We start from the raw sequence: 22,396 nt of genomic DNA, 5'->3' as shown, positions 1-22,396 counted from the left end.
AGACTACACGCTCCCTTACAGATAACCCTATACCCATACACAAGGAACACGTTTCGAGTAGATTACCGCTGAGCTTCGAATGAACCCACACCACAATACACTCTACGCACTTAGTAAGGAAAGTCATGATCGCGAGAACTCCCGTCATTGTTACCTCCCCTCTCTATGGATAAACCCAAGAGCAAGCATAGGCACATGCTAATGCAAATACCGATAGTTTTAATATATATATATATATATATATATATATATATATATATATATATATATATATATATATATATATATATATATATATATATATATATATATATATATATGCTGGTCCATTGTGACAAGTCGATGAAGGTGGAAAAAGAAGTCACGGGTCTAGTTCCGAGTTCCTCAGTTCAGGAGGTCCTCAGGAACTCGGAACTAGACCCGTGACTTCTTTTTCCACCTTCATATATATATATATATACATATACATACATATATATATATACATATATATATACATATACATATATGTATATATATATAAATATATATATATACATATATATAATCTCATTACACACCATTTGGATCCTTTCTTTTCGCGTGCGCAATATCGCTCCTACTCCCATAACATTCTTTTGTGTGCCGGAATCCCGATAATTTTTCTATCTTCCTCTCCTTTCTGTAATTTCTCTCTATTCCTTTTTCTGACTTCATTCTTCCTCCATTATGATATTACATATTATGATGTAATGTCAGAGTAGTGCGGAGGCATTTCAACTTCCCGTGTGGGACTGTGATGCTCTCAACGCCGAAGTGGTTAGAACACATTTGGCTCCTTGACAGTGAATGATGCATGTTGTTTGAGTATTGCCTCTTGGAAACGCGCATCTAAATTTTTCAAAAACTCACAGGCTGACATTGTATTGAAGTAAAGGATCTGAAGAGATGGGATAATTTTTGTTGTAGTCCTACAAATCATTCACATAAATACTGATAGGTACACATTTAAGAAATGTTTGGCTCGGTGGTAGTGTTTCAAGATTTGTACTGTCTACATGCCTTCGGTGTAAACGCGCATTCAAAAATTGAGTGTATATGCTGTCTTGTACTGACGTAAAGAATCGTAAGATATGGCATAACTGTTGTATCAGGCCTGTAGATCACGCAGGTGAATACTGATAGATAAATATTCAAGACAAATAGTAGATGAATAAAAATATCATGGCATTTATACTTTTATTATTCCCGGTAAGTGCCCCTAATTAGTATTATATCGAATTAGCAAGATAAATTAGAAAATATTCATGATATATATCTTTGAGGAAGTCATATGGTGGTATAAAATAAAGTAGATATATATTCATATATAGGTATAATTTCTCATATTTTATACATTTATTGTTACACATAATTTTACTCGCTTGCGGAAACAGAATCCAAAATAATCTTGGTAGATTTTTATTTGTTTACAAACGGTCAGGAGCATGGCGGGAGGAAAGGAACGCTTACAGGCTACCATATACTTTATATTACACTGTATTTGCTTCTTCGCTGAAGCAAACACTGCCAAACTCAATATTCCACGTGTTTTACTTCCATATAATCTTGAAACACCGACGAATTTTACATTACAAGTGTATGACGGAGGTTGCTATAAGTGGTACGTTATCTTTGACTCATACCGGTATTTTACTGTAGAATTTTGTCGCCACCCTCTTTCAAATATATATGTCCATCTCTGGTGGGCCGTGTTAACTTGTTTGTATATCATGTCACAATTGTTTCATAGTCTATGTTCATTCATCTCTAACAGTCTATCAGATGTAGATCGAAGCCTCTCAAAAAGGATCTTTTTCTTGGAATTTTCACTGAAGTGTCTTCAGTCAACTAGGATCATATTGAACAGTCTTGGGGCACACTTTTCAGCAGTTCTATCTCCCATCGTTTTATTGGACTTTGGCATAAACAGTGATGTTTATCTGATACATTTTGTACAATGTCACTTTGTAGCAAGTTCAAATGAATTTGTTTCAAATTTAACTGTATTTAGGACTTAAATGCAGTTAAATTTGAAACTAATAAGGTTTTTAGAATTATTATTTGTTTTACCCTTTTGGCCTTTATTTCTAAACTAACATAGTGTTTTGAGTCCTCATTTGTCGTTCAAATGATCGATGATCATGATATATCACTAGTTTTTTAGTAATGTGTTTGTGAATGGTGACATAGAAAAATACAGGACTACTTGGGACCACACTTCCAAAGTAATGCTCACATGACCATGGCAATATTAACCTCCAATAATAGGAAGGGCTATGAAAATGAAGAAAACCATCAGTCCTTTTCCTCAGATCTTTTTTGCAGGAGACCCAAAGCTTCCAGGTACCTTAACCTGGTAATAATTACAGGGTCCAAATGTTACTTAAAAAGGAAATACTGTTCTATATTGGCTATACTAAAAGCAGACAGCCTGATAGGATTTGGTGACAACTGCTGGCAACATATTCAATTGTATATCTCTAGTATATTGCGTATCAAGTTAGATAATATCTTAGATATTGTATTATAGTATAAACCCATAAATGGAGACTGTCAGTGCTGTCAACCAGCTACAGTCAACTTTGCAATGACCCCATTGATCGACGGATGGATAAGATTGGATTAGTGGGTTAATTGGAAGTGAAATAGACAAAATTAACTTTAATGATAACCAAAAAATTGGTTGACAAAAATTTGTCAATAAAAGATTATAAAAATAAGTGGTAATCTATCCTTTATGCATCTTCACACCATTACGAATTTGATGCCATGACATATTTTTTGTCTCATGCAGTTGTCAGGGATTCTTTAGGTATCATGATTTTATTTCAAATCTATATTGATTCTAATAGATGAGTTCTGTCCTGAGATTTTCCTATTCCTGCATTTTTAACCCCTTCAGTACGATGACGCCTACATAGGCGTCATGAGGAGCAAGTGGGTACGTGAGGATGCCGATGTCGGCGTCTTGATTATATATATTGTAGTTATACCTGCGTGACCCCCATACTCTGTAAACTGGCTTCATCATATTTTCTATGGTTATCAAAATTCACGGGTGAAAGAGAACAAGCAATACAGAGGTAACTTTATTTTTTATAATGCGAGTATTCTGACATAACATCGCACGTCTGGCAGCTAATGCTGCCCGCGAGATTTTGGCCCGGAGAGATTAAGTTTTTAATTTTGTAGATTATAATACATCAACATAATAAAAAAAATTCTTGGCAAAAATCAATAACAAAAAAAGTTGGTAAAATCGATACACAAATGAAATGCTTTGAAAATTACAGAAACGACAAACTGTGGCACAATTTATTTATGCCAATATTAACTAAAAACAATATCATTGGAGTTGTTGGCAGTTGTCTAATTTCTGTGGGAATTTTCATATTTCAGTCAAAAACTTTATTCTCCAGAACTTGTCCATAGTTACTGAAATTTGTTGCTTTAGTGTCTGTAGTTTGAGCATTCTTCTGTATACTGTATAATAATTATAAATGCATGGGTAAGTCTGTTAATATATGTGTTGCAAAAAAGTGTTGCAAAAAAAATATTCTTTCTTTTTAACCTCTTCAATATGAGTCAAATTCTCATGTGTAGTATCGTATTCAACTGTATTTGTGAGTAAATTTAATTATTATTATTATTATTATTATTTTTTTCTGTTACAGGTCCTCTTCAAGGCCAGATGTTGTGCTTCTCAATATTGTAGAAGAAAATGGCTGTTCTTCTCAAGCAATTGTGTCTGCTATTGCTCGTTCCCCTACACGCCAAACTGCTATCATTCTTGCCTCGGAGGAAGGTTGTACATATTGCTTTGATTTATTGAAAACCTATGAAATATGCATGCTTATATATATATATATATATGGGTGTGTATATATATATATATATATATACAGTAGCGGCCAAAATATAAGGGTAAGTGAAAGCATATGTATTCAAATGCATATATTGAAATTAATACCCTACACAAGAACTTTATATTTTGTATACAATTAGATATACATTATATCTATATTTCTTGAAAATTTGAAGCTTATGCAACTGATACAAAGAAAGTTAGTAATTAATAAAGAAAAGAGTGTGTAATTTTTTTGCGGTCAAAAGTTAAGGGTATCTTAGAAAGAAGTACTTTCTATGCTTTACAAGACTGTCAACTCAGAACCACAACATAGAATTAGCGTTTAAAATATTGGAACCTCAAACTTGTAAACATGGCTGCTGATAAACGACATCCGGTGTCTTCTCAAGATAAACAGAGGATTGTTGATCTTCACAAAGATGGACATTAAAATGGAGTCATAGCAGAGAGGATAGGAAGGTCTGTGAGTGTGGTGCAACGCATTGTAACTCAATGTAAATCAACAGGATCAATAATTTCACCACCTAAAACTGGTAGACCACGCAAAACCTCAGTTAAGCAGGACCGTCTTATGGTAAGGTTGTCACGGAAGGATAGATTCAAGAGTGCTGCAGAGATATCCCGTGAGTTAAATGCATCTTATGACTGCGATGTGTCACATAAAACAGTGTCTCGGAGATCAGTAAGTGCTGGTTTGAATGCCCGAGTCCCTGCATCCAAACCATTGATATCCAAGAAGAATCAAAAAGCCCGCCTGAAGTTTTGTATTGAACATGTTGTCTTGACGGAAGATCAGTGGTCAAGCGTTTACTTCAGTGATGAATCTAAGTTTAATTTACTTGGTTCAGATGGCAGGAATTATGTTCGACGAACGACTGGTGAAAGATTGTCCGTTAAATGTGTGAAGAAAACTGTGAAACACGGCGGAGGAAGTGTGAGGGTGTGGGGGATCATCTCTGCTGCTGGTACTGGCCCTCTTGTTCGCTTGCATGGGAAGATCAACGGAGAGGTGTATAAACAGATTCTTCGACAGCATGCCCTTCCATATTTGAGATCTTCAAGGGTTCAATGTCCCATATTCATGCAAGATAATGCTCCTTGCCACACTTGCAAGAAGGTCAAATCATTCTTTACTGAAGAACTTTATGCGATGAACTGGCCTGCTCAAAGCCCGGATTTAAATCCAATAGAGAATGTTTGGAAAATAATTGGTGAAAGGGCACAGCGAAAAAATAAAAAAAATCAAGATGAACTCTGGAAGTTCTTGGAATTTGAATGGAGCACTGTTACTCCATAATTTTGTAGGAAATTGATCAATTCATGTACCAACAGGTGTCAGGAGGTGATTGACAATAAAGGATTGTTCACCAAATATTAATGTTATTGCTATTTATCTTTTAAAATAAGTTGAATTTCATTATTTTCTAAGCTACCCTTAACTTTTGACCGCAAGAAGTTACACACTCTTTTTTTTTTATTAATTACTAACTTTCTTTGTATGAGTTGCATAAGCTTCAAATTTTTAAGTAATATAGATATATTGTATATCTAATTGTATACAAAATATGAAGCTCTTGTGTGGGGTATTAATTTCAATATATGCATTTGAATACATATGCTTTCACTTACCCTTATATTTTGGCTGCTACTGTATATATATATATATATTCTCCAACACACATTTGTTGTCTCTTTTGTCATATCTCCTGGTGAATTAAGTTGAATTAAGTCATCTCAGAACCTCACCCAACAGCTATGCAGTCTATTCTTTGGTACTGCTTATGTGTGCTATGCTTATTCTCATTGTTCTATTGTTATTCAATTGATAATTAGCAATAATCTTTGTGATATACAGAAACTGGTGGGATCTTAAGATGTGATGTGATTGTGGACACTATAGATCGACTTGAGATTGTCACAACTACTCGGGAGCTCTTTGTGGAAGAAGCACCTGAAGAATTTGAAGTTCGTGGCTATGATGACCAAGGTATGTAAATGGGTATTCATTGTACACTATAAGGCCTAAATATCAATCAAATTTTCATTGTATTTGCTCATATTTGCAGTATAAGATGACTCCCAAATTACCAAACCTTATTGGGAAGTTGAGAAAACAGAATGTGAAAAGGACATAGGAGTGTTGTGAGTTCTGACCTTAGATCCAGGGAACATTGCATTAGTGCCAGGAATAGGGCTTACAGGTCATTAGGATATATTGCTAGGATGTTTACAAGCAAAAGTGTAGAGGTAAGCATGGGGTAGATGCAGTAATCATGATGTATTTTATTTTATTTTTTTTTATTTTTCATCAGGCAATGAATTCAGTGCCCTTGATTCTGTTGTCTTTGTATGGGATCTGCAGACTGTAACAGACCATGAAGATGTTGTTGCTGCTCAGACAGTGCTTAGGTATGTATGCCCAACTTCATGTCTTCAGATTTGAATGTACTGTTAAAGTACAGGTAAACGTCGACTTACGATGGCCGCGACTTACGATTGTTCGACTTTACGATGACGACGACGACGACGACAATATGATAATTTAACCCCTTCCATACGGTGCCGCACACGTAGGCGTCATGAGGAGCAAGTGGATTCGCGACGCTGCCATATCGGCGTCTTGATTATATTTATTGTAGTCGCCCCTGTGTTTTTACATTCTTTCAAATGATTCATTCTCTGTGGTTTTCAAAATTCGCGGGTGAAAGAGAGAACGATCGATATAAGCGGTGACTATATTTTATGATGCGAGTATTATTACGTCACGTCGTACGGCTGGCATTGGCTGCTGCCCGCGAGATTTAAGGTCCGTACTGAAAATACATATTATAGTGTTTGAATATGGTAAAAAGGATAAAAATAATTAAATAAACTACTGTACATGTTTAATAGGCTATATTCAGTATCTCTGGTGGTTAATATACAGGTAGGCTAGGTACAGTGACCACGGAACAGAGTGGGGATCGACTTACGATGAGATCGTCTTACGATGGCTCTATCGAAACCTAATGCCATCGTAAGTCGACGTTTACCTGTATTGCATCAGAGAATGAAAGTTCATTCTTATGGTCTGATTTACCTTTGTGAGATCGAGAAAATTGATTTGTCACAAAAGGAAATGCAAAAGGTAAGGATATGAGGTAGCATTTGGGAAATGATTGATTGATTTGGTTTAATGACACAAACTCCCCCTTATCAGGAGGCTAGGACAGTGCCCCTTACAGAGGACTTTGTAGTGTGGAATTTAATGACCCATGCCCTTGGTTCAACTCGCCCTGAGCAGGGTTCAAATCGTCATCACCTTGACCTCTTCTGCAAGTAACGACGCCCTAACCCACTCGGCCAGCGAGCATAGTGACAGGAATTTTGGTTAGGTACAGGAAGCTCACTGGCTGAGTGGGTTAGGGCGTTGTTACTTGCGGCAAAGGTCGAGGGGATGGCAGTTCAAATCCTGCCACCAGTGAAGTTGAACCAAGGGCATGGTTCATTAAATGCAATGCTACAAAGTCCTCTGTGAGGGGGTACCGTCCTAGCCTTCCAATTGGGGGGAGTTTGTAACATTAAACCATATCACATATATTCCATGCTATATCACATATACATATGTATACATTTGATTTCTCTCCATTCTCCTTATTTTCTGTATGAGGGGACGGAGAGTGGGGCTTGCCAATTAAGTGAAGCAGCCTTGCTGTGAATGTAGTCTTGTTACATAGGGTTTAATAAGGAAATGATAGGGCCCAAGGGACTGTTCTTGTCTTCTTGGTAAAATTTTTTATTTAATGAGTGGAGTCACCATATCACAAAGCAGTGAGGTAAACCAACTTCAGCTATGAAACTAATGTCTTGCTGAGGTGAGTTGGTTTCGACCTGAGTAGCATGGCTAGGGACAGATAACCTTTCATCCTCAAGGTGCTAAGATGGAGGTGGCAATGAATAGGTAAATTATCTGTATGCTTTGTCTTGGTTACCCCCTTATAAGTGGGGAAAAACTTTTTGGCGTATATATGTACACATGATGTTGGAGTGTGCTTTGGTGTTGTCAATCCTCTTCAAAGGGCATTTGGTATATGTATGTCTTGTTCATTGTTTAACATTAAGTATGAAATAGAAAGCTTTTTATAGAAAAATGCTAAGATAATTTCGTTGAGGTTAGTTTCAATTGGTTACATAACTAGAGGAGCCAAGATAAGAGGGAGGGAGGGGGGTGGATGGGAGTGGAGTATGTGGGGATGGAATGGGAGGGAGTGGATTTATGCCTTTGTTTGTTTGGTTACCTCCCTTGGTATATGTATGTATGTATTAATTAATTTATTTATATATCTTTTTTTATGGTCAACAGATTTATGACCTTTGAGGACTCTCCATATAAGACCCCACAGGCCATTGCCCCACTGGAAGAGCAAGGACTGCAGGGCTATATGGTTCTCATTGAGGGCAGGCAAACTGGAACTGCACGCTTGTCAGTCCACTTAGATAACAAGGCCTATAAGGTATAATATTACTTTTGCTTTTAAATACATGTGGTATGTATATGTAAAGGGGGAAAAAGCCTTGGTATATATATGTATGTATGTCAGTAGAACAATGAAGAGAGTGTAAGTTATTGGAATATGTAGGGGAAATAGTGAATAGATGAATTAATGATGTGATTCGAAAAGAATGTATAAAGTTGAAGTGAATGGTATGAATTTAGGGGAAGTCCATGAATGAGGTGGATGGATGGGGTGGAGGGGGCATGGGGTGCAAGAAGAATGTCTGTTGAGCAAGGTAGAGAGGGTGCAAATGGTAGGGATGGATGGAAAGAGGTAAGTTTATATGGTTATGGTGCACTTTAGAGAAGGTATGTTCTTGTCTGCCTTCATAGATTATTGAAGTGGAGGAGGAGTGGGGGGTTGTTGGCATCACCATATAATGAAGTGATGGGGGGAGAACCAGCTCATATTGGCCCTTGATATGGAAGAATTGTGTCTTGCTGCATTGACTTTAACCCAAGTGGTAAGACAGGGAATAGGAATGACCCTTTATTCATAAGGTGCTAAGATTTAGGTGTTGGGTGCAGGGGGACTAGTGTTAAGTGGGTGTATGTATGAAGCTCGCTGGCTGAGCGGGTTAGGGCATCGTTACGGCTAAAGTTGAGGGGATGGCGGTTCGAGTCCTGCCACCGGCGAAGTTGAACCAAGGGCATGGTTCATTAAATTCCACACCACAAAGTCCTCTGTAAGGGGCACCGTCCTAACCTTGCGATGGGAGGAGTTTGTGACGTTAAACCATATCATGTATTGACTCAACTACTCCTTTTGTAAGGGAGGGAGGACTTTTTGTTTGTATGCATGTATGTAAATAGTAGGAGGTTTTTGATGATTGAATCTTATTTTGCAGAATGTTCCTGCTACTCATGTCAATTTGATGGTAATAGCAAATCTCCTGCTTGATCCCCCTGATGTACACCTTTTACCATATACATCTATAACCTATATGGTTTACCACCTTAACCAGGGGCATCTCTCAACTGTTGATATTGCTGCCTCACAATATTACCTACAGGTTTGTAAGGATTTCAAATTTTCAAATGTTCATATGATTGAAATATGTTTGTATTTTTTTATGAAGACATTTAGAATTGATTGTCTAAAATACTGTTGCATATTACAGGTGATTAATACAGAAATTGCTGAATTGAATGAAGATGGCATTAGTGTCACTGCACTTTCTCTGGGGACAACACAGGTAATGTTGGCTAAAAGTGTTTATATGTAGTTAACACCTTGTAAGGGGGAAAAAGCCTTGGTATATGTATGTAAATATGGAATGATGTGGATGTGCTGTGTCTTGCGACACTGCTTCTGACCCAGGGCAGTGGACAGGGTGCAGAGATGGCCCGTCATCCAGGAGGTGCTCAGATGAGAGGGAGGGTGGAGGGGTGTGGAGTGTATTCAGGGATGGAATGGGTGGAAATGATTTTATGCCTTTCCCTTTTTGGCTACCTCCCTTGTAAGGGGGAAAAAGCCTTGGTATATGTATGTAACACTCTAGGCAATCAGTCAGTAAACCCATTATCACAAGAGACTCATAGCTCCCGGATAACCAGCAACAGCCACTAGATTGTCCCATAGGCCACAGTTCACAGAATTCAGGGGTCATTCACCTACAACTACAAAATAGATGTAATCAGTACGTTGATGTTGACAGCCTCATATACCCACTCACACCTCATGATGCCTACGTAAGTGTCATCATATCGAACAGGTTAAAAATGAATGCACAGATTAGGCATGGTCACAGATTCGAATTGCCACAGATCCAACCACCACCAAGAGAACACAAGAGTGTTGGATGTCTGGAACAAATGGGACAAAACCATAGTATGTGCAAACACCATACAAGACTTTAAGAACTAACTAGATGTTGAGAGATACAAAGACGGGTTTTCACAAGCATAGCTCCCCTTCCCATATAGTACAACTAGGTAAATACAGAACACCTCATACTTCAGTGTCTTACGCTGTGTCAGTCTGGAGAATAGGTACTGATCTCATGAAGACTTCCATGTGGAGATGAGGTAGTTAATAGTCTTTGCATTCTAATACTTCAAGGCCCAACATTGGCTCATTGCTTTGTTACTATGGGCTCACCACTTGTAGAACCCATCTTTGGTGTGTTATTGTTTGATGATGCATTTTGTCACTTTTTTTTTTTATCATAATAATAATAATAAGATGTAAGTGAAGGCAAGGGTGGTGAATGGGAGTTAAGTGGGTGCGTCTCTTGTAAAGGGAAAAAAGCCCTTGGTATATGTACATATGTGTGTATGTATTACAATAAATTAGCTATCCAATTGGAATTTATATTTTATATGATGTACATGCATGAACCATCTGTCAACGACACCTGTTACAGGTTATTAAAGTGGATTTCTTGAGTTACAAATTAACATGTCATAATTGAACTTCTAAGTTAAGGAAATATTCTCATTGTTATATTCTTTTCTTATATTCCAGGTTATACTGAAAGACAAGAATGTGAAATCTTTGGAGATGGTGAAAAACCCCACAGCCAATGTGCATGTTGTAGATCCATCATACATTACCCTTTCCATTTCACCCCATGATAATTGGGTTGTACTCTGCGACAACCAGTATGCAATCACAGTTAACATCTATGACAAGGACAACAACAAAATCTTCCTTACTGAGGTACAAACAGACACTGTTCTATGAATTAATTTTGTCGGTATAAATAGAGGTACAGGGGTTTCTCGATTTATGCAAGGGATGTGATCCTGAAAGGATCGTGTAATATAAAAATTGCATAAAGTGAAAAGTTAAGTTTTACTATTGCTTACTTGGTTTTTACAGTGTTATTCTAGATAATCCATGTAATATGAAAAAAAAAAAGACTTTTTTTCAAGATTTTTTTTTAACTCAATCATTTTAGAATCATTGGATTGAAGTTGATAAGCATTGTGCATTAGGCTGTTAGATGAAATTTCATTTGTACTTTTTCCCTTTACCACTTTTTTTTTTTTTTTTTTTTTTTTTTTTTTTTCTTTCTTTCCTTCTTTTTCCCCTTTTCCTCTCTCTCTCTCACTCTCTCTCTCTCTCTCTCTCTCTCTCTCTCTCTTTTTCACTCTCTCTCTTATATAGATATATAGATATATATATTGTTATTTATTTCTCATAACAGATTGTATTCATGTAGATAGGTATAATATATATTATCCTTTTATTTCTCATACCAGAATGTAGTTGTGGAGACAGAGATATCTGCAGATTATTTTAAGTCAGATTTTGTATCCAAGAATGGCACTTTCATCCATGGAACTGCAGTAAAAGTTGGAACAACCAAAGTTACAGTAAGTATAACTTTTTTTTATTTTTTTTTTATTTTTATTTTTTTTATCATTATTATATTATTATTATTATTATTATTATTATTTGGCTACCTCCCTTATAAGGGGCAAAAGCCTTTGGTGTATATATATATGTATGTATTATTATTAATATTTATTTATGTTGAGGCATTGTGACAGGTTGGTGAAGGTGGGTGAGGAAGACATAAATCAGAATCCAAGTTTATTTCTGACTAGTTTTGTACAAATAGGCTTCTTCAGAGAAGAAGCCTATTTGTGTGATTCTGATTGATGTCTTCCTCACCCACCATTATTTATCAATTTATTTTTATTTTATTTATTAATTATTATTATGGGACTCCACTTGTTACTGTTCCAGTTTCCAGATAAGATGGTTGTGAGGTCCTTTATAAAAAGCCTTCTCTAGATTGAGTTACACACAGTCTACCCATTCATCCCTTCTTTTCAGCAAATCAGTCACTTGAGTAAAAGCTAAATAGGTTTGACACTCATGTTTTACCAGATCTAAAGCTAAAGAGATGGACCACCAAAATGTTCATCTCCCCAAGATACTTGACTAATTTTTCACAATCATTTCACATAATTTCACCGTTGTGCTGGTCAGTGATAGCCTGTAATACAGTAGTGCCTCCTTACTTCCTCCTTTGTGAATTGGTACTACATTAGCCTTGTTCCAATCCTGTGGCAATATTCCTTCTTTTAATGAACACAGTAAAACTATAAATATTGTCCACCAATGGTTTTCTACATTCTCTTAAGTATCCAGTTTGAAATCCCACCAGGCTCTGAAGCTTCTCTCACATCCAGTGATCCCTCATTACCACAGTCATATTTTCTAATCCCAAATTACCATTCACTTCTCCTTCCTCTAATAAACTGCTCTCCTTTGTGAAGACAAATTGAAAACCTTCGTTCATAATTTCTGCCTGAACTGAAGCCTCCTCAGAAATATTTCCACCTACAGTATTGGTGATTTCTCCACTTTGTCTCAGCTTATCATTTATGAACCTAAGCCATTATGGTTCATTTTTGCATTTATCTACAGTTACCCTTTCCAAATTTCTTTCATCTATATGGATTTTGGTATAGTCATTTCCATCTTTGTCGTTTTCATGTTTTGTTCTGTGCTGAAGATTTTGTTTTCTGTGTGTAGATGTTTTATTTGGGGACATAAGGGAGAGGACATTGATGCTTAGAATTACTATTTATTATTTGTCTCTATTTAACATTATGTTGGTATACTTTGGTATTATCAAAGAGTATTTATATTTATAGAAAAATCTGTTTGATATTATAGGCTACTCTTAATGCCGTGGAGGCAGGTGGTCAGGTATTGGAGATCTCACCACCTCTAAAAGCTTCTCATAAAATGGAGATTTATGACAAGCTGGAAGTTATTCCCCCTCTCACCATACTGCCTTGGGACCCAATTCTTCAGCCTCTATATATAGTAGATCTAAAGGTAAGTTGGAGCTTTACCAAGGCAATCATTACATTTTTTTTTAAATTATATGTTGTCTCATGTATCGTGTATACAGTATAGAAAAAATAGAATTCTTTTGAAGAATATTTTGGTGATGTACAAATTCTAGACTTGTGACCTATTGTGATTATTGTTATTAGTCCTGGTCAGAATTTTATGACCAATTTACACTAACATCATGATCCCTCCCAGTCATTGCTATCATTCTCTCCTATCTGGTCATTATTGAGTTCAAAATATTTGTGCTACAAACTATAAAGTGACAGCCGTTACACCCTTTCACCCTGAATGTTGATACATACGTATACCATGTATGTATCAACGTTCAAAATATTTGCGTTACAAAATATATAGTTACAGTTGTTATACTTGTTATCTTTCACCCTGAATGTTGATAGCTACAGAAAAAGCAATCAAGCCTGTACACAGATTACAGGGGTCACTCAGCTACAACTACGAAATAAACATTATCAGGACGCTGATGGTGGCATCCTTGTATATCCACTTGATTCTCATGACACCTATGTAGGGGTCATTGTATTCTAAGGGTTAAGTGTAAGAAGAAATTTAATGGAGATCCTTGTTGATTTTGCTTATTATTGTATTAATATTTGTATCATTAATATTGTTGTTGTTTTGATTGATTTTTTATCTTATTTACTTTTACTATTTTCTGATCAGATTGATAAGGCTGGAATAATTGGATTGGTTAATTTTTTCCCCCATGTAAAGCAATTTATTTCAATTTTTAGGCTAGAGGTGGTTCAGGCAGTGAAACTTGGAGCAGTAACAATGTTGCAATTGCAACAGTCAGCCAGACAGGTCATGTCAAAACACAAGCAAAGGGATCTGTCATGATTACAGCTGCCATGACATTAAATCAGTATAACAAGGGTTCAGGAGAGGTATGTTGATGTACAATTTTTTTTCTAGTTACGAAATATGTCCATGTAGATATACTGCATACTTAATAGATTTTCTTTCTTTTACTACTGACTTCATAAACATATCAGGAGTATATTTTATATACCAATGGCCTCTTACTTCCTATAAGGTGAGTGGCAAAGTCAAAGCCTGTCTTAACTCCTCTTGGGAGAACAACACCTGATTACTCACCTTTCCCAACATGCACTGGATTTGTGTTTGAATTAGTCCTACCCAATCACAGGAGCATAAAAGAGATGAAGTCCTTAGAATGGTAAAGGAAAAAAATTAAGGACCGAAGTAAGGGATAGTGAAAGTTAAAATGTGGCTTCCTCGTCTATTCAGGAGGAATTAGAGAAGATGAGGTCCTTGAGGCTTCTTCCGTTTATCATCAAATCACAGCCATTCTTCACTCATACCTATCTCTTGCCCTATCCCTTCCCTGCTCAGCAGATGTTCTTGTAACCAAAGCCTCCTTCTCTCAATCCATCCAACTCATTCTGTCTTCTAAAGTTTACTCCATCCTCATCTGCCTTTCACACACATTTTGCTCATATTTCTGCACTCGTTCCTTCTATTGGAACTGAAAATATGCAGATGTGATTACAATATTCAAAAGAAACAGGGAAGTGCCACTAAATTGTAGACCAGTGTCCTTGACCAGTAAGAATGCCAAAATATGAAAAAAGAAACGAAAAATAAAATGTAAAAGATAGATGGATGAAATGATTGAAAAAGGAAAGTATTGTGTAGCCAATCGAGGTCTTATTTGTGAATGGCTGATGTGCTGCGTTAGAGAAACGGATGGATGGATTGTGTATACTTGGTACTTGGAATTGAAAAAGGAATATGACAAAGTGCCTTAAAAGATTGATTTGGAAGTTAGAAAATATCTATCTATACACCAAAAGGTGGCAGCCAGCCAAGGCATGCATCCATCTCACACCCACCCAACACCTTTTCCAAGCATACCCTTCTCCAGAGAAAAAAAAAAAAAAAATCACTCAGACACTGTAACTCAAATAATTACAATCCAAGCTCAAAGAAAACAACCTAAACTCTCACATATGTATACATCCCACTAACTACATCAACTTCATGAGGCTTCATCCCTCAACTCCAGCCAATAAACTTATTAACAAACCACATATTGAAGGCCAAGAGTCTCAGATCTCATGTCAAACAACTTTACCATTCAGCCACAAGAGCCATAACTAATATTTTCAACTACTCTTGGTTACACAAAATCCCAAACATCTGGAATAGAGATATGCCTCTGCACTGTTTCTGACCCATGCAATGTGTCAGTCAGCAGGTGGTCCTCCATCCCCGAGGTTCTGAAATTGGAAGGTGTAGATGGGTCTGTTGCTATAGTAATGTGCTTTGATTCGGCCACTCCCCTTAGAAGAGGGATTGAAGCTTTTGAATATGTATGTATGTAAACTTTTATCCCACCATCGGAAAAGAAGACACTAATGTCGAAAGTTCTGTATATTTTGGTCACTAACTGTGATCCTCTTCAGCAGAATGAGTACATAGTAGAAGACATATACATATAATGGTTAGACAACAATGTATATGTCTTCTACTATGTACTCATTCTGCTGAAGAGGACCACAGTTAGTGATCGAAATATACAGAACTTTCAACATTAGTGTCTTCTTTTCCAACGGTGGGATAAAAGTTTATTTTACCAATGTGCTACAACATTACTTTACCATGTATGTATGTGTTTTGGTTTATCTGATTTAATGTTTTTACTCTTATTTAGGTTCATATCATTGAAGCTCTGGGAATTGAAATACTGAAGGGTGTTGTGGAAGTTGAGGTGAACAAGGCCTTGTATTTACCAGTAGCTTTGCACACTAACCTCATTGATGATACCAAACACCCTTTCACCTCCTGCCATACATTGCCCTTCAAAGTAGAACCAAAGGAGAACACTTTTACTACTCTGGAAGGTATTGTGATTTTAGTTTGTAGGTAGATTTTGCGAGTATTAATTGCCACTTATTTTTTAAAAAGATTATCCTATTTATCTTGTGATTATTGTTATTAAATTAAATTTTATACTTTTCTTCCCCAAGAATTTGAGAAAGCTTCAGTGAAAGGGTCTTGTGTATCCGTTGGAATTTCAAGCAAATCTCCTGGATTTTCTAAAATTGATGTGTCATACACCACTACAGACAGTGAACTAGTTGCATCCACAGTTGTGGGAGCATACAGGTTTGTATGGGAATTTATAATAACCGAATCTTTGCATGTGTTTAAGTAGAAGGAAGTGAAAGTGATGCATGTGATGAGAGCGAAAGGGAGTGAGGATTTTCCTCTTTCGTGGCAGACCCTCCTACAGATCTTTGGTACTTGCCCAGGCAACCGAAGCCCCTCCCGGGAATAGATGCCACCTGCATAGAACCGGTGGCCAGAGATGTTTGCTGCAGTTTGGCCCCCCAACTTTTGGGGTTGGGGGGAGGATGGTCCCACAATGAAGACGCTGCAACACCAGGATGTAACAATTCACCCCATAGTGTTCAACACATAATGGAAGACTGCATTATACACAATCAGACATGCAAACAACGCAACATACACTCTATAAAGAATTTGTGGGAAAACTCCATTCCAGCCGTGGCATTCCATGGGGAGATGGGACTGCTCGAACAGACAGTCTAGGGGATGACAACAACAACAACAGATCTTTGGGAAGAAACATTGGACAGTTATTTGTGTTGTATTAGTGTGGGACTGTTTCTGTATCACCAGCTGAAGGTGGCAGGAGAGGAGCAGTCACTGATTGTCTGCTCTCCGTGTGTGAAAAGACTGAATGGAGTGGGAGTGCCAGCCCCTGCAGGCTGCATTTTCTGGTGGAGGCGAAGATGGAGGCATTGAAGGATTTTTCCCTGTCTTATCTTTTTCTGCATGAGGGGACGGGGAAGGAGGGTTGCCAATTAAATGGATTGACCTTGCTGTGGAAGTGCTGCATCTTGCTACATTGCTTCTGACTTAGGGCAGTGGGCAAGATGCAAGGATGACCCATTATCTAGAAGGAGCCAGGAAAAGAGTGAGGGATGGGAATGGAGTGGGTAATGAAGAAATGGGTGGAAGTGGATTTATGCTTTTGTTTTTGGCTACCTCCCTTGTAAGGCGGGAAAAAGCCTTGGTATATGTATGTATGTATTTATTGTTTATTGATTCTGTGATGTTTTCATTTTTCAGACCTCTGAGATCAGTGAGCCCTGCCAATGGTGAGACCGTATTAGCTCAGGGATCCTCACGTGTAGTGGTATTTGAAGGTGGGCCTCTGCCATGGATAGAGAAGCCATCTTCCCATTTTGTAAAAGGTTTGAAACTTAAAATTTATTTCTTAATTATTTATAACCTGCCTGCTGGCTAAGTGGGTTAGAGCATTGCTACTTACGACGGTGGTTAAGGTGACAGCAGTTCAAAGGCTACCACCAGCGAGTTGGACCAAGGGTATGATTAATTAAATTCCATGTTACAAAGTCCTCTGTAAGGGGCACTCTCCTATCCTCCTGATTAGGAAAGTTCACGACATTAGACCAGATTATTATCATCTTTAGGAAAACATAAGGATGCTTTTTGGGCCTCTGTGGATTTGGAAAAGGCTTATGACAGGGTAGACAGGAAGGCACTGTGGGAGGTATTGTAGATGTATTGGATATGAGGAAAACTATTAAGAGCAGTCAAGAGTTTTTATGAGAGTAGTAGAGTCTGTGTTAGAATTAGAAATGGAGAGAGTGAGGGGTTTGAGGTAAGGGTGGGATTTCATCAGGAATGTGTCATGATGCCATGGCTGATCAATTTATACATGCATTGGGTGATGCAAGAGGTAAATGCAAGGGTAATGGGTCAGGGATTGGAGATGGTTGAAGAAAATGGAGAAAAATGGGAGATATGCCAGTTGTTGTTTGCTGACAACATTGCACTTGTAGCCGGATCAGAGAAGGGATTAAGGAAGTTAGTGACAGAGTATGGGAAGGTGTGCAATAGAAGGAAGTTGAAGATAAATGTGGGTAAAAGTAAGGTGATGAGATGTACAAGGGGTGAAAGTGGCAGTAGTCTGGAAGTGAGCATCAAGGGAGAGCGACTGGAGGAAGTGGATAGTTTTAGATACTTGGGTGCAAATGTGGCAGGAAAAAGTGGAGTGAAGGTGGAGGTAGAATGTAGATTGAGAGAAGTGAGTAAATGCCTTGGTGGATTAAAAAGTGTAATGAGGAATAGACATTTGGGAATGGATGCTAAGAGGAGACTATATGAAGGGATGATTGTGCCAACAGCACTGTATGGGGCAGAAACATGGAACATAAGAGAGAAGGAGTTTGAATGTGTTTGAGATGAGGTGTCTGAGAAGTATGATGGGGGTTACTAGGCTGGATAGAGTGAGGAATGAGGAGGTGAGGAGGAGAACAGGGGTGGAAAGGGAGTTGGGAGATAGGGTTGATGAAAGAGTATTAGGATGGTTTGGACACATGGAAAGAATGAGTGAAGAAAGACTAGTAAAAGAGGTATGGAAGGCAGATGTGGAGAGAGTGAACATGAGTGGATGTCCTAGGATGAGGTGGATGGATGGGGTGAAGGGCGCTTTGGGGAAGAGGGGAATGTCTGTTGAGGAAGGACAGGAGAGGACAGAAGACGGGTGAATGGAGAATGGTTGTATATGGATGATGTTGTGATGTATGAGGTGGAATGGGTGGGGGAGATGGGGGGTGAGGTAGTATGTGTGAGCAAAATTTGACGCAGCCCAAAGGGATATCTCCCTGTCTTTTCCTTTATGCATGGGGGAACGGAAAGGGGGGGTCGCCGATTTAATGAAGCGGCCTTGCTGTGGATGTGCTGTGTCTTACGACACCGCTTCTGACCCAGGGCAGTGGACAAGGTGCAGGGATGACCCGTCATCCAGGAGGTGCTAAGATGAGAGGGAGGGTGGAGGGATGTGGAGTGTATTCAGGGATGGAATGGGTGGGAATGTTTTTATGCCTTTTATCTTTTTGGCTACCTCCTTTGTAAGGGGGAAAAAGCCTTGGTATATGTATGTATGCAAAGTTAATCCCTGATATGAAAATAATAGACTTGTAAAATGCAGACATTAGAATATATTAGCACACATTTTTATTATGTTATATAAATGCAAGCATAGTTTATGTTTTTATATTGTATAATTTCAGTAACATCACAAGATCCAGACAAGGTCAAAGTGGAGAGGCTACCAGTGCCGCATACAATAGAAGAATTGGATATCCATTTTGTCCTTGTGGAGTGCCAGGAACTTGGAGAGTTTGTGGTGGAATTAACAGTTGGAAACACACCTTCCATTTCCTTACCAAATCCTCAAGAGGTAGAAAAACTTTATTTTAGTTATTTTAGGGGCACTATTTATTTGGTTATAAGCTGGCTGAGCGGGTTAGGGTGTCTTTACTTGCGGCAAAGGTCAAGATGATGATGATTTGAATCCTGCTCAGGGCGAGTTGAACTGAGGGCATGGTTCATTAAATTCCATGCTACAAAGTCCACTGTAAGGGGCACCATCCTAGCCTTCTGATAGGGGGGAGTTTGTGACATTAAATTAAATCATTATCATCATTCTCCATTTCTGCATGAGGGGAGAGAGGGTTTCACCGATTTAATGAAGCAGCCTTACTGTGGATGTGCTGTATCTTGTGACTCTGCCCAGGGCAGTGGGCAAGATGCAAGGATGACCCGTCATCCAGTAGGACCCAAGATAAGAGGGAGGGAAGGGGGTGGATGGGAGTGGAGTATGTGAGGATGGAAGTGGAATATCTTTTTTTTTTTTTTTTCGTAAGGGGGAAAAAAGCCAATGGTATATATATTTTTTAACAACCACAATGTACTTAAATTTAAGCCATCAAAGGCCAGCATGCTGAAATTGAAATGTGGTACTACCCAGGACTTGAATCTGGCATATTTCATATACGTATAAATATGTATGTATAAGCTTAGCTTTATTATGTTCTTTATATAATTTTTCTTATCTCTTAGGTCAGCAGTCAAGTAAAGGTTGTGTGTGCCTTACCTGATTCCTTGAACCTGGTGGCTTTGGTTAAGAGACCAACAGGAACTAAAGTGGTTTGTCCAAGTTCAGCTGAGGTATGTCTTCATTATTTTTTATTTATTTATTTATTTTATTTTTTTATATTATAATGAATAGGTATTTAGATATGATATGAAGAAGATTTGGCATATATATGTGTGTATGTATATGTGTATAATTAAAGTGGATATATCTTGTTTCAGACTGTTGCACACTGTCATAAGCCACTCTCACTTGAAGTAAAAGTAAGAGACACTCAAGGAAGGAAATTTGATAATATATCATCATTAGAACTTAACTGGAATGTACATGATGGAGATTTAGCAAATATTGTGGACAAACCATCAGTTCTAACCAAGGATAAAATGCTCCATGGTTATGCCATTCCTTATATAAGTAAGTATACATTATTCCTATCTGTGACTAAAGATAGGCTGACAGAATTTAGATCTCAAAAATATGTGCACTTTGGATTAGTTGTATTATTCCATTTCTTGTTGTACAACTTGTGTGTTACCTAAATTGCATTTTCTCTCTGACATATATTAAACCAGTTTGATAAAGGATGAGGTACAAAGATCATCAAAAACAATGAAAGCTGGTAAAGCACCTGGGTAGGATTGGTGTCAAGTGGAGTGTCTGACAAAGGGAGGAATGGTTAAAGTGAATCAGCTAGTGAGGTTCTTTAATGTGTGCCTAAAGGAAGAGAATGTGCTGGAGGACTGAAGGAGTGCTTGTATAGTTCCTCTTTACAAAGGAAAAGGGGACAAATATGAAAGTAGTTTTAAAGGGATCAGTTTGTTGTGTGTAGTAGGAAAGCCATATAGGAGGGGCAGCAATTCTAACATATGTAAAGGGTAAAAAATTACCCGTACCTTTATAAAGAAGAGGCTTGGAATAGGAAGGGGTCATAAGTGCAAGAGAGACATGGGGGAATGGATTGATTGATTGATTGATAAAAGAAAATCAAACAGTATGGTTGACTTTCATGGAATTTGAGTTCTTTTGTAATATGGGACTAAAGATGGGTTTCTGGGAGTGCAATACAACTTTTATTCTTTTTTAGGCCACCAAGTATTGAATACAAAAGGAAAAGTGGGTTCTGTCCTGGTAGAAGCCCAGCTTAGTTTGCAAGGAGCTCCAACTGAGGAAGGTAGCGAACCACCTCGCACAATTACAGCTTCACTTCGAGTGAAACTTGTGGAGGACGGAGTTATCAGCCCATCTTCAGCAATAATTTACAATCACCCTGATAATTTCGTGAGTTCAATACCTCAAATGAACCTTGACTTTGTTATACATGAAAACTTATAGTAAATTTTATGTTTTTTATATAATTTATTTTGTCATACGTGTGTATTAAGGAAATCACTATCATACATGGTCCTTACCTACAGGTTGATCTTAAAGTTGCTGGAGGCTCTGGACATTTTGAACTGCAAGCACATAACGAGAAAGTTGCAGACGTTACCTTCCAGGAAGAAGAAAAAAGTATTAAGGTAATTCCCATATATTTTCTAAACCATATATATTATCTGGACGACCTAGGATGAGGTGGATGGATGGGGTAAAAGGGGCATTGGGAAACAAGGAAATGTCTGTTGAGGAAGGATGGGAGAGGACAGAAGATAGGGGTGAGTAGAGAATGGTTGGGTATGGATGATTCTGTGATGTATGAAGGGGAGTGGGTGGGAGATGGGGGTTGAGGAAGTATGTGTGAATGATAGTTTGATGCAGCCCTAAGGGATTTCTCCCCATCTTCTCTTTTTCTGCATGAAGGGATAGACAGGGGGTTGCTTATTAAGTGAATCAGCCTTGCTGTGGATGTGCTCTGTCTTGCTGCATTGCTTGTGACACAGGGCAGTGGACGAGATGCAGGGATGGCCCATCATCCAGGAGAAGCCATGGTAAGAGGGAAGGAGGGAGGGGTGGTGAATGGGAGTGGAGTGGGTGGGGATGAAATTGGTGGGAGTGGAATTATGTCATTTCTACTTTGGCTACCTCCCTTGTAAGGGGGAAAAAGCCTTTGGTGTATGTATGTATATACATATGGTAAAAAAACAGTGTGATTCATATGTATTTACCTAGTTGTATTATACGGGAAGGGGAGCTATGCTCGTAGTGACCCATTTTTGTATCTCGCAAGATCAAGTTTGT

The 22,396-nt window shown here is 38.0% G+C and overlaps 1 protein-coding gene across 3 annotated transcripts in view; it reads left to right on the top strand.

Annotated features, from left to right (window-relative positions):
- Positions 1–1,437: 1,437 nt before the first annotated feature.
- Gp210 (nucleoporin 210) overlaps positions 1,438–22,396 on the top strand; it is a 44,126-nt gene continuing 23,167 nt past the window's right edge. Inside the window, exons 1-19 of one of the 3 annotated variants that reach the window (XM_076172655.1) lie at positions 1,438–1,642; positions 3,696–3,826; positions 5,745–5,876; positions 6,202–6,298; positions 8,232–8,382; positions 9,272–9,436; positions 9,545–9,619; positions 10,891–11,085; positions 11,631–11,744; positions 13,060–13,224; positions 13,998–14,150; positions 15,941–16,130; positions 16,257–16,395; positions 17,386–17,510; positions 19,356–19,525; positions 20,188–20,295; positions 20,443–20,635; positions 21,306–21,499; positions 21,637–21,738. In XM_076172655.1, the coding sequence (XP_076028770.1) occupies positions 1,467–1,642; positions 3,696–3,826; positions 5,745–5,876; positions 6,202–6,298; positions 8,232–8,382; positions 9,272–9,436; positions 9,545–9,619; positions 10,891–11,085; positions 11,631–11,744; positions 13,060–13,224; positions 13,998–14,150; positions 15,941–16,130; positions 16,257–16,395; positions 17,386–17,510; positions 19,356–19,525; positions 20,188–20,295; positions 20,443–20,635; positions 21,306–21,499; positions 21,637–21,738 (2,775 nt within the window). In that variant the 5' untranslated portion in view covers positions 1,438–1,466. Of the gene's footprint in view, positions 1,643–3,695; positions 3,827–5,742; positions 5,877–6,201; positions 6,299–8,231; positions 8,383–9,271; positions 9,437–9,544; positions 9,620–10,890; positions 11,086–11,630; positions 11,745–13,059; positions 13,225–13,997; positions 14,151–15,940; positions 16,131–16,256; positions 16,396–17,385; positions 17,511–19,355; positions 19,526–20,187; positions 20,296–20,442; positions 20,636–21,305; positions 21,500–21,636; positions 21,739–22,396 lie in introns of those variants that run through there. The other 2 variants (XM_076172654.1, XM_076172656.1) reach the window with 2 other exon arrangements.

The sequence above is a fragment of the Oratosquilla oratoria genome, chromosome 33 (genome assembly GCF_046742065.1).
Source record: "Oratosquilla oratoria isolate Oo_2021 chromosome 33, ASM4674206v1, whole genome shotgun sequence".
Taxonomy (NCBI): Eukaryota; Metazoa; Arthropoda; class Malacostraca; order Stomatopoda; family Squillidae; genus Oratosquilla; species Oratosquilla oratoria.
Note: the sequence above shows the minus strand (reverse complement) of the source record. Positions and strands in the feature narration are given on the sequence as shown.